Source organism: Sphaeramia orbicularis, chromosome 13, assembly GCF_902148855.1.
Source record: "Sphaeramia orbicularis chromosome 13, fSphaOr1.1, whole genome shotgun sequence".
Taxonomy (NCBI): domain Eukaryota; kingdom Metazoa; phylum Chordata; class Actinopteri; order Kurtiformes; family Apogonidae; genus Sphaeramia; species Sphaeramia orbicularis.
In genome coordinates, this window is record NC_043969.1 from 50841582 (window position 1) to 50854081 (window position 12500).

Sequence of the window (12500 nt, forward strand, 5' to 3'; positions counted from 1 at the left end):
CTACCACTACTACTACTACTACTACCACCACTACTACCACTACTACTACTACCACTACTACCACCACCACTACTACCACTACTACTACTACTACCACTCTACTCCTCCTCCTCCTCCTCCTCCTACTATTATTGTGATGATTTGTTCCTTTAACCTCTGACCTCATCCTACATTTTCCGTAACAACCCAAAACCAACTTGGAACCCCAGTGATCAGTGAAGTGTGTCAGGTCAAAGGTCAAAGGTCAAAGGTCAACCTGCCGTCGGTGGTCAGCGCCGTCCCGTCCTCCGCCACCCAGCTGACGGTGAACACGCTGGAGTAGGACTTGCAGCTTCCGGCATCGTAGAAGGTGTGCAGGACGCAGCTGAGGACCAGGTGTCCTCCGGGTCGCAGCTCGGTGACGGCAGAGGGGGAGGAGACAGTGAGGATGGACAGGTACACGTCCGCCACAGGCCTCATGTCCGACATACAGACGTAGGAGCCCGAGTCCTCCACCCTCAGGTCCTGGAGGTCCAGGGAGCAGTCGGACGTCAGGGACATGCGACCGGATTTGTCCGAGTCCTTGCGCATCTTGCCGCCGCTCACCTCCACCGAGTAGCGCACCTCCCCGGCCTTGTAGAAGGTCCAGGTGATGGAGGAGCATCCGGAGGCGGGGCCAGGTCTGGCACAGGGCAGGATGCTGTCACCGCCCACCGCACTCTGCACGTACAAGACGTCTTTACGGCCCTGCGCAGCTGCGAACGCAAGGAAGAACAAGTTGCTAGGGTAGTCTGAAAAGTTAATAATAACAATAATAATAATAGTAATAATAATAATAATAATAATGGATTATATTTCTATAGTGGTTTTCTATGAACGCATACTCAAAGCACCCTTATGCAAAGAAAATATATTTACCTCCGCCAAGGAGGTTATGTTTTTGCCAGGGTTTGTTTGTCTGTCCGTTAGTGTGCAACATAACTCAAAAAGTTATGGACAGATTTGGATGAAATTTTCAGGGTTTGTTGGAAATGGGATAAGGAAGAAATGATTAAATTTTGGTGGTGATCGGGGGTGGGGGGGCCACGGGGGGGCCACTGATCAGCCTTGGCGGAGGTCTGTGCTCTCCGAGTGCTTCTAGTTCTCTATATATTGACAGTCAGTATATTACTGACTGAAAAATATATTACTGTATAATATATATTTATATTTAAAATATACAGAATAATATATTGTGTCAATATATTTTGTATTATATTACAATATACTGAAAAATACATAAGGAATTGCCACTTTCCATATATTGAAACATATATGACAATAAATTTACTTATATATGGAAATATAGGTCATTATATATTTAGTAATACATTTCATAATGTATGTATACATACATACATACATACATACATATATTGTCTAGTGTATTACTAAATATTTGTAATTATATATTTAGTAATACACTTCAAAATATATGCATGTATATATGTACATCTTTTTCATCCTATGTTGCCAAAATGACTAAGACGGCATCTTTTTTCAGTTAACACTTTTTTCATGTATATCACGATTCATATTTTCATGAAATATATTATGCATACCAAGTAATGTAAGTGTTGATAAATATCTGCTTTATGTAAACTTGTGTCAATGGAAAGAATTTGAGTTTCAATAAAACTATATATAAAAATATAGGGCAGTTTTTGTCTTCATTGCAATATATGTTTTATATGTATCAATATATGATTAAAGCATATATTGCAGTATATTGGAAAATATATGTACTACTTTCCCGTATATGGAAATGTATTTTTTAATATAATGCATTATATTTTTCAGTATATTGCCATATATTTTTGTTTCATAAGGGCGCATACGGTAGATCCATTCTTCATTCGCTCTCACATTCTCCCTCTGGTGGTGGTAAACTACATCTGTAGCCACAGCTGTCCTGGGGCAGACTGACAGAAGCGTGGCTGACAATCTGCGCCTATGGCCCCTCCCACCACCACCGAACATTCTCACGCATTCATACACCAGTGTGAGTAACAGCACTGGAGGCAAGGAGGGTGAAGTGTCTTGCCCAAGGACACAACAGCACATGACTGAGACAGAGCGGGATTCGACCCGCCAACCCTTCGGTTACTGGATGACCCACTCTACCATTTTGTTGCTAAATGTCACAACAAAACTACTAGGTTGGCATCAATGATCCAGATACACATACAGTACAAGCATTAGCATTAGCATTAGCATGCAAGACATCAGAAGCAGTGGGCTGCCTTTGAAAGAACCAACGGAAGAACTCCAGATCTTCATCAGTACTGAAGGTCAAAGACACCGACAGGACAAAGAACAGAGAAGAGGCATCGATCTGAGGGGGAACTGAACCGGGAACCTTTAGAACCAGTGCTAATGCTAACTGCTACGTCACCTCAGTGGTTCAGAGTCAGTTACAGTAATGCTGCGTTTGGAGCCCGAAAGTCGTGACTTCAAGGCTCGACTCACAATTTTGTAGCATTCCAGGCAAGTCACGCCTAACTGCCTGAGTGCAAGGAATTATGGGTAGATGTAAACAAACCAACATGGCGGACCATACGGAGCTTATGCTCATTTACAGAGGTGTTTGTTCTTTGCTTATTTGAGGAAAAACGGTGCATAAGGCATGAGAAGCTGTTCTACCTTTTATGTTATTTGAATATTTGGATTCGTATTTGGTATTAATGTATTCTTGCACTCAGTCGAATGAAACTAGCTAACAATAGAGCAGCTGCTAATTATGCAGAACATTTGTGGATAAATAATGTCAGAGCAATACCTTGTTTTAAGAAACAATTTGCATCCACCACATTTCGTCACGCAGTAAAGCTTCGTTGAGCCAGATATTTCATCATAATTTATGTTGACGAAAGCAACACTATTAGTAGAAAAACAGTGGCTACAGTTTGTCTGGAGCGCATCATGACATGTGCTTTGATGTTTGAACTCCTGTTTTCACACTGATTAGTCAGTGTTATTGTAGAAAACCATGAATGAAACCCATTTTCCATTTTTACTGTAAACCATGTGTCTGAGTCTGACTGAAACAGAAAAGCAGAAACTCAGCAAAAACCAGGCGTCACTTACATGAAAGTACTTCCTGTGATGGAAAACTGTTTTTGTGGTAAAAGGACGTGTTGTTGTGGAACAACTGTCTGAACATACACACACACACACACACACACACACACACACACACACACACACACACACCTGTACCTGTTACCATGGCAATAAAGGCTCCACTGAAGGACATTCAAAAACATCTGAATTTAAAACTGGGCTCAAAGTGGATGTTCCCTCAAAGACAAACTGTAAGAATGAAAATCTGTCGAAAACATCTGAACAAAGGGATGAATGAGAACGTGAACGGAAAAAAAACATTCATTCAACCTTTCATTCAAAGGTGATGAAATAAATGAAATACATTCAGCGTCTGTCGGTTTAAGTCGTTCACTCATTTATCGTCATCTCACGTCTTTAGTTAATATTCGATATTTGTACAAAACTTTGAAATTAAGACAAATATGAAACTGTTTGTAGGAACAGGAGGTGAAAATACTGAGCGATGTGAAATAAAACTGATAAAATAATGTGTTGGTTTGACAAGTTTGAAATTTATCTGAACGTAAATGTCCATCTCAAATATTAGTTTAATATTTGAATTTATTTAGTAGAAGTTTATTATGATGAACCGATACATGATAGAATAGAATAGAATAGAATAGAATAGAATAGAATAGAATAGAACAGAATAGAATAGAATAGATAAAAAAGGTTATAAATCAGTTTATCAGTTCTGTTTTTGTTTAACAGCAAATACTTAAAGTGCAAAAAACAGTCTGTATATATAAACTATCACATAACGTATACTGAGAATATATATTGAAAAATACTGATAAATAAAGGAATATATATAAACTACAAATAAATACAAAAAATATATGAGAAACCAAATCTACACCATAGATAGAAACAATATATACATATAAAGGATATATACAAGGTAATGAAGAATATATAAGGTAATAAAGGATGTATATAAGGTAATGAACAATATATATAAGGGAATATAGGCTATATATAAGTGAATAAAGGATATATATATATATATATAAGGGACTAAAAGCTAAAAAAAATCTGCATGTATGATAACATTAGATGCATTCATCTGTAACGAGTGTAAAATTATATATTTGCAAATATATGTATTTATATATTTGATCTTTTTTTTTTTACATAAGAATTCAAAGCTGTTTTAGTTTAGTCGTTAAAACTGTTGAATACAGACACAGCGACTAAACTTGAACATGTGAATCTACGTTTATATAAAGATTTGACTGAAAAGAACAGATTAATGTAAAGACCCGATCCAGCAGAACCAGATCTGGACCTGAACAGACCCACCCCGTCAGACCCAGACCAGTGGAGAGGACACGGTACCTGTCAGAACCAGATCTGGACCTGAACGGACCCGCCCCATCAGACCCAGACCAGTGGAGAAGACACGGTACCTGTCAGAACCAGAGCGTGGAACAGCAGGAACATCAGCAGGAGGTGGACGGCCATGGTCGGGTCTGTGCGGTGTCTGCTTCCACGGTTCTTCTGTTCTGTTCTGGTCCTTCTGTTCTGGATCTGCTCTGCTTCTGTTCTGGTTCTGTTCCTGTTCTCCTTCTGTTCTGTGATGAACCCTCAGCTGAATGTCACCTTCACTTCCTGTTGAACTGCTGCGTCAGCTGCCTCAGAACACAAACACCACAAATCATTTCACACTTTGACATCCTTCTCCAGGTTTACCTTCAACACAAAGTCAATAAAAACACATTTATTTCAGTCCTTTCACTGATGAAACACACAGAATATTCACCTCCTGAGACCCAGGAAATGTCAGCAAAGTACAAGCCTTTTTTTGTTTTTTATTAAATAAGTGCCTATATCATGATGCAACAGTTTTTTCAGATGCAGTTTTTAAATTTTTTTTTTATGCTGGACAGTTTTCTTTTCTTTTTTTCTATAAAGTTGTGAAACAGAAATAAAATCTCATTCTTACTCAATATTTTAAGGTTTTCAGCTGCTTCTGTTCCTGAATCACCTCAACATTTACTGACACTGGAAACAATTCACAGCTATAGTTTTCTGGTTTTCATTTCTTTTCTCTTTCACTTTTACGAGTGTTTGATCCTATTATTTGACCTTACCTTTATTGTACATATTATATATTTCATAGATCTTTTTTTTTTTTAGCACTTCTTACTTTGTATCTCCTCCATTGTTGTTGTCTGTGTGGTCAGTGTGTTTTTACTGCTGTCATAACCAAATATTTATCTGCAAAGGATCAATAAAGTATCTATCTATCTATCTATCTATCTATCTATCTATCTATCTATCTATCTATCTATCTATCTATCTATCTATCTATCTATCTATCTATCTATCTATCTATCTATCTATCTATCTATCTAATCTTCTTTTATTTTTATACATTTTCTTGTGTTACAGCCTGATTCCAAATTAGTTTAAATACTTTTTTTTTTTTACCTCAAACTTCTACAAACATCACATCATAATAAAAAAGGGGAAAAAAATTGTTTGACTCTTTTTTTGCAAATGTATTAAAAATGATAAACAGTAGAAATAGGATTCACTTCAGTTCAGTTTTCAGTGTGAAGGCAAATGCTGTGAAAACTTAGGCACATATTATGTTTTTTTTTTGTTTTTTTTATTGTTAATACATTTTAAAATAATTTTTTTAAAAAAATTAAATATTTTAATATATTTACAGACATTAGATCATTTGTGCTACTCAGACTGCTTTTTTTAATAGAAAATATACTGTTATATGTATGATTATTTCAACCACCAGATAATGAATGATTTATAATGATTAAAAAAAAAAGTCTGGATTTAACCAAGTAAATAGTTCTGATCGATCTGTCTGTCTGTCTATCTATCTATTTATCTATATACAAAGGACATAAATAAAGGACATATATAAATAGAGGACATATATACGTAAAGGATATAAATAAAGGATATAATAAAGTTCATATACACATAAAGGACATATATAAATACAGGACACATGAAGGACTTATGTAAGTAGAGGACATAAATAAAGGACATATGTAAGTAGAGGACAGATATAAGTAAAGGACATACATAAAGGACATATATAAATAAAGGACATAAGTAGAGGACATATAAAGGACATAAAAAAGTTCATACATAAGTAAAAGACTGATATAAGTAAAGGACATTAACAAAGGACATATATAAGTAGAGGGCATATATAAATAAAGGACATAAATAAAGGACATATAAAAGTGAAGGACATATATAAGTAAAGTTCATATATAAATAAAGGACATACATAAGTAGAGGACATATATAAGGACATATATAATTCAAGGACATGAATAAAGGACATACATAAGTAGAGGACATATATAATTACATACATATATATATATATATATATATATATATATATATATATATATATATATATATATATATATATATATATATATATATATATCTGTGCAGGGCGTCGGTTGAATGACAGCGCTGACTTTGGGGTTTTTTTCAAGAGGAAATGTTGGTGTTTCAGAACGTCGGGTCTTTGTCCACACCTCACATTTCTGCGAATAAAGGAAGACGCCATCGTTTGACCCACTTTACCAGTGGACAAACCCACTTTCAAACATTTACTGAAGAAAAGTCAATGATCTGTCATAATATTATATGTAAACCTACATTTTCCAAGACATAGACGGGACCAAAACCTCCACTTTTCACCTGTTTTAAACGGTCGAACCACTAAATACACAGTGACGTGATAGTTTCTGGTGAATAAACAGGAAGTGGTCGAAGCTGAGGGTACGAACACACACTGGTTCAATTTGACCTTTTGGTTTCTGTGCCTTTGGTTGGGTCGTCAATATACAGTTCACTATAGACTAATACTGCAGTTTATATAGTATTATAGTTATAGAAATACAGACGATAAAACTACTACAAAGTATTTAACCTACCTATTGAACCTGTGGACATGAAAGAATGTATACAGGGTGGGGAAGCAAAATGTACAATGAACATTTAGTTGTTTTTTCTCAGCAGACACTACGTCAGTTGTTTTGAACCCAAACATATACTGATGTCATAATCATACCTAACACTATTATCCATACCTTTTCACAAACTTTTGCCCATATGAGTAATCAGGAAAGCAAACGTCAAAGAGTGTGTGATTTGCTGAATGCACTCGTCACACCAAAGGAGATTTCAAAAATAGTTGGAGTGTCCATAAAGACTGTTTATAATGGAAAGAAGAGAATGACTATGAGCAAAACTATTACCAGAAAGTCTGGAAGATACTATTAAAGAAGAATGGGAGAAGTTGTCACCCCAATATTTGAGGAACACTTGTGCAAGTTTCAGGAAGCGTGTGAAGGCAGTTATTGAGAAAGAAGGAGGACACATAGAATAAAAACATTTTCTATTATGGACATTTTCTTGTGGCAAATAAATTCTCATGACTTTCAATAAACTAATTGGTCATACACTGTCTTTCAATCCCTGCCTCAAAATATTGTAAATTTTGCTTCCCCACCCTGTGTATGAGACAAGACTAAGATAAGATAAGATGAAATCAAAGACAAGACTAAGATAAGATCAAAGATAAGATAAGACTAAGATAAGATGAAATCAAAGACAAGACTAAGATAAGATCAAAGATAAGACTAAAATAAGATCAGAGATAAGACTAAGATAAGATTAAAGATAAGATTAAAGACAAGACTGAGATCAGATCAAAGATAAGACTAAGGCAGTGTTTTTCAACCTCGGGGTCGGGACCCCACATGGGGTCGCCTGAAATTTCTAGTAATTGATAAAAAATTTAAAAAAAACAAAAAAACAAAAACTTACTAATAAAAATATATATGGTGAGTTGAGAGAGACACTCCCAATACATAAAGACATGACAAACTGTGAGTGTGAAACTGCAGCACTGTGGTTCTGTTTATCTGTCAGATGTTCACTGTGGTCAGTTTCAGATGCTGCAGCTCTTTCATAATTCATAGTTTCAGTTCTTGTTTGTTCAGTATTAATTGTCCTCCTTGTAAATCACAGCTGGACTGACTGCACAGATCCTGACCAAGGAAAATAAAATTCTCCCTTTGTGCAGTAACCTACACCTGGATTTACTGCCTCCGTCCAGAATAATATATATTATGTAGACTAAATGTCCTCTAAAATTAATGTTTATTTGCAACATAGTAGAGCAAACTATTACATGATCAAAAAGAAATTAATTTTATTAAAAAAAAACAAACAAAAAAAAACTGTCTCCATTTTTTATGTCTGGGGTCGCCAGAAATTTGTGATGTTAAAATGGACTCACGAGCCAAAAAAGGTTGGAAACCACTGGACTAAGGTAAGATAAAAGATAAGATTTAAGACAAGACTAAGACAAGATAAGACTAAGATAAGATACAAGTGAAGACAAGACTAAGATAAGACTAAGGTAAGACTGAGACTAAGACAAGACAACAACAAGATAAGATCAAAGGCAAGACAAAGGCAATACGATAAGACAAGACAAGACTAAGATAGGGTTTAGATAAGATAAGACTAAAAAAAAATAAGATGACTAAGACAAGATGAGACTAAGATAAGACTCAGACAAGACACCATAAGATAAGACTAAGATAAGTCTAAGATAAGATCAGATGGAAGATAAGACTAGGATAAGGCTAAGACTAAGACAAGACTAAAATAAGATAAGATCTAAGACAAGACTAAGGAAAGACACAATAAGATAAGACTAAGATAAGACAAGACTAAAACAAGACAAGACTAAGATGAGATTAAGACAAGACTGAGACAAGACTAAGAGAGGATGAGACTAAAACAAGACTAAGATAAAATAAGATTTTATTGATCCCAGTGTGGGAGAAATTTCACTGTAAACAGCAAAAAAAATAAACAAAAACCAAAGTACACAGAAGTAGAAAACATTATTATTTAACAGAAGATGAACATGAGTGTTTGACATGAGTGTTTCAGATGCACCTGCTCTGTTCCTCCTTCTCCACAGATGTACTGTTGTTGTTGTTGTTGTTGTTTTGTCCGGTACATGATGCTGGACACTGACTTCAGTCCTGTTTGACCTGACGCTGCCATCTACTGGACAAACAGACTCTTTACATTTAACACAATCATGACTCTAATGATCACTGAACTGTAGGAATTCTAAACAGATAAACTCTGAATAATCACAAACAACACTTCACCATATAATTAATAAATAAATAAATAAAAATAATGATGGTTACGTTTAGATAAAAAAAAAAAAACAGCCATATTCTAAAAAACAAAATCACTTGAATGTGTCTGAGTTGAACATACATTTGAGCTTCATATTGAAATTAAATATTTCATAAATAAATATTCATGCACAAATATAAATCTGAAGCATATTTGGTTTATTTTATTCATGACAATTTAACACTGTGTTTGATTAACTGGAGTAAATGACAAATAGTTACAAAAGTAGCTCAGTCTCATCTGGTTTTGAACAAAAACAGATTGAATTGTGATTTTAATGGCGTTGAAAACACCTTTGGTTTTGGGACCAGTTTGTCCAATCTAATGCAGGGGTGTCAAACATTCGGCCCGTGGACCAAAACCGGCCCCCAAAAGGGTCCAATCAGGTACATGGGTTGGATCTGTGAAATGTAAAAACGACCCAAAGATTTGAACACCAATGTTAGTTCAGGTTCCACATTCAGTCCAATATGATCTGACGTGGGTCAGAAAACAAGGGATGGACACGAACATCCAGTTATTGAACAGTGAGCAGGACCCCAAAAAAGAAGAAGAAAAAATGAAGTGGCTCAGAACCAAGAAAATAAGAACAGAATCAAAGAGAAATAATGACAAACACACACTTGTCTCATTAGTCTCTTTTCCATCGGACATCTGCGCAAAACTTTTCCCATATTTACTAAATGTGGTAAAAACAGAAATGCATAATGTGGGTTTTTCCATTAAATCACAAAAGCGATGACACAAGAAGTCATTCCATAAACATGTCGACAAACATAAATATGGTGTTGATTTACAGATATATTCATTATTATGATATATTCCCTCTCTATCTCCTACTAAATTCTAAAATGATATTGTTTCCTGGTGTGTCCACACATACAACACATTTGGCTTGAACTCTTCTCTTGTTGAAACATCCGATTTTTTTGTTCATGTGACTCTAGTTGCAGAAAAAGGTCTTACATTCCAGTTTTGTGTGACATACCAATTGTACTACACCCAAAAAACCATCTCTTCCCAGCACAAAAACTTTTAATCAAAAGATGACAGTTTTGCGAAATTGTTGTTTTCCATTGGGCAAATTTTTATGCACAAATTATATTCACGCAACTTGAGGGTCAATGGAAAAGACACCATTTCAGACTGAAAACAGTAAAATTACATTATGAAAATATTTACATGACAGCGAATTAGAGCCAGATAGGAAAATAAAAACACCGTCACTACGAGAATAAACTGTCTTCAAAGTCCTTCAACAAATGCTAATGTGTTGATGGTGGGCGGGGCTAATATGCTCAGTATTTGGTGGGCGGGGATAATGTGCTCAGTATTTGGTGGGCGGGGCTGATAGGCTCAGTATTTGGTGGGCGGGGCTGATAGGCTCAGTATTTGGCCTTTGTGCGTAAACCCCAAATGAAAGTAAAACCTCACAGAATGTTCCTAGTTCTATATTGTGGAGCCAGTGACTGTATTCTGGAAATTAGGATATTTTCCACTTGTTTTTAAATTATGACGTTATTCTCATTCTATTATACGGTGGGCCAGAGGTGCAACAGGCCAAAAAATTATCCACTAGACGAAAAAAATTATCTACTACAAGAAAAAAAAGAGAACAGCCTAAAAAAATTATCCACTAGATGAAAAAAATTATCTACTACAAGAAAAAAAAGAGAACAGCCTAAAAAAATTATCCACGAGATGAAAAAAATTATCTACTACAAGAAAAAAAAAAAAGAGAAAAACAGCCCAAAAAAATTATCCACTATAAGGAAAAAAAATGAGAACAGCCTAAAAAATTATCCACTAGACAAAAAAATTATCTACTGCAAGAAAAAAACAGAACAGCCTAAAAAAATTATCCACTGTAAGAAAAAAAAGAGAACAGCCCAAAAAAAATTATCCACTAGATGAAAAAAAAAAATCCCCTATAAGAAAGAAAAGAGACCAGCCAAAAAAATTATCCACTAAAAGAAAAAAAAAGAGAACAGGCAAAAAAAAATTATCTACTAGCCCAAAAAATTATTGACTATAAGAAAAAAAAAAAAAAGAACAGGTGAAAAAAATTATCTACTATGAGAAAAAAAAGAGAGCAGCCCAAAAAAATATCCACTATAAGAAAAAAAAACATCATCCACCTTTTCAATTACGGGGGCGCTGTTTACCCAAAAGGTGCCTTGCTTTAAAATTAAGACCACCACAAAAAATAAAAGGATAGGCTGAAAAATTTTAAGGCTTTCGGCTAATGTGGCTAATGCTAAGGAAGTACCCCACCGGAAGTGGAGGTCGTGCGCTAAAAAATAAAGTTATTTTAAAATATAGATATTTCCATTAATATAGTTTGCAAAGCAGTTAAATGATTAAATACGGTTCCAGTGTCTGCTCAAGGTTAGGCATGGGCGTTAAATGGTTAAGGTTAGGGTTAGGGTATGGTTGGGGTTAGTTTTCAGTGGTAAATGGCCCTTGTGTGCACTGTGTGAAGGTCCATGATAGTGGAGCTCCACAGGAAGCTCCTCTTCTCCTCCTCTCAAAATAAAATAATTTTAGAACTTCTTGTAGCGAATATTCATCAAAAATGATATTGAATGTCAGGCAGTTGAACAATTCAACACCGTAATCACACAATTGTTTACTCGCACTGGTAGTTCACACAGTTGCCGTCAACTTTTCGCGTTAGCATTAGCTTAGCAACGAACCTTCACACAGTGCACACAAGGGCCATTTACCACTGAAAACTAACCCCAACCATACCCTAACCCTAACCTTAACCATTTAACGCCCATGCCTAACCTTGAGCAGACACTGGAACCGTATTTAATCATTTAACTGCTTTGCAAACTATATTAATGGAAATATCTATATTTTAAAATAACTTTATTTTTTAGCGCATGACCTCCACTTCCGGTGGGGTACTTCCTTAGCATTAGCCACATTAGCCGAAAGCCTTAAAATTTTTCAGCTTATCCTTTTATTTTTTGTGGTGGTCTTAATTTTAAAGCAAGGCACCTTTCGGGTAAACAGCGCCCCCGTAATTGAAAAGGTGGATGATGTTTTTTTTTTCTTATAGCGGATATTTTTTTGGGCTGCTCTCTTTTTTTTCTCATAGTAGATAAATTTTTTCACCTGTTCTTTTTTTTTTTTCTTATAGTGAA

General features: G+C 35.4%; 2 protein-coding genes across 6 annotated transcripts in view; both read right to left on the bottom strand.

Annotated features, from left to right (window-relative positions):
• The window catches only part of LOC115432255 (uncharacterized), a 7641-nt gene extending 2916 nt beyond the window's left edge, over positions 1–4725 (bottom strand). Inside the window, exons 1-2 of the mRNA XM_030153147.1 lie at positions 4533–4725; positions 257–734 (exon numbers count right to left, since the gene is read on the bottom strand). Of these exons, the coding sequence (XP_030009007.1) occupies positions 257–734; positions 4533–4587 (533 nt within the window). The 5' untranslated portion in view covers positions 4588–4725. The remainder of the gene's footprint in view (positions 1–256; positions 735–4532) is intronic.
• The window catches only part of chp2 (calcineurin-like EF-hand protein 2), a 38580-nt gene continuing 30647 nt past the window's right edge, over positions 4568–12500 (bottom strand). The window contains exons 10-11 of one of the 5 annotated variants that reach the window (XM_030153148.1): positions 9094–9204; positions 4568–4758 (exon numbers count right to left, since the gene is read on the bottom strand). In XM_030153148.1, the coding sequence (XP_030009008.1) occupies positions 4711–4758; positions 9094–9204 (159 nt within the window). In that variant the 3' untranslated portion in view covers positions 4568–4710. Of the gene's footprint in view, positions 4759–8938; positions 9205–12500 lie in introns of those variants that run through there. The other 4 variants (XM_030153150.1, XR_003937180.1, XM_030153149.1 and 1 more) reach the window with 4 other exon arrangements.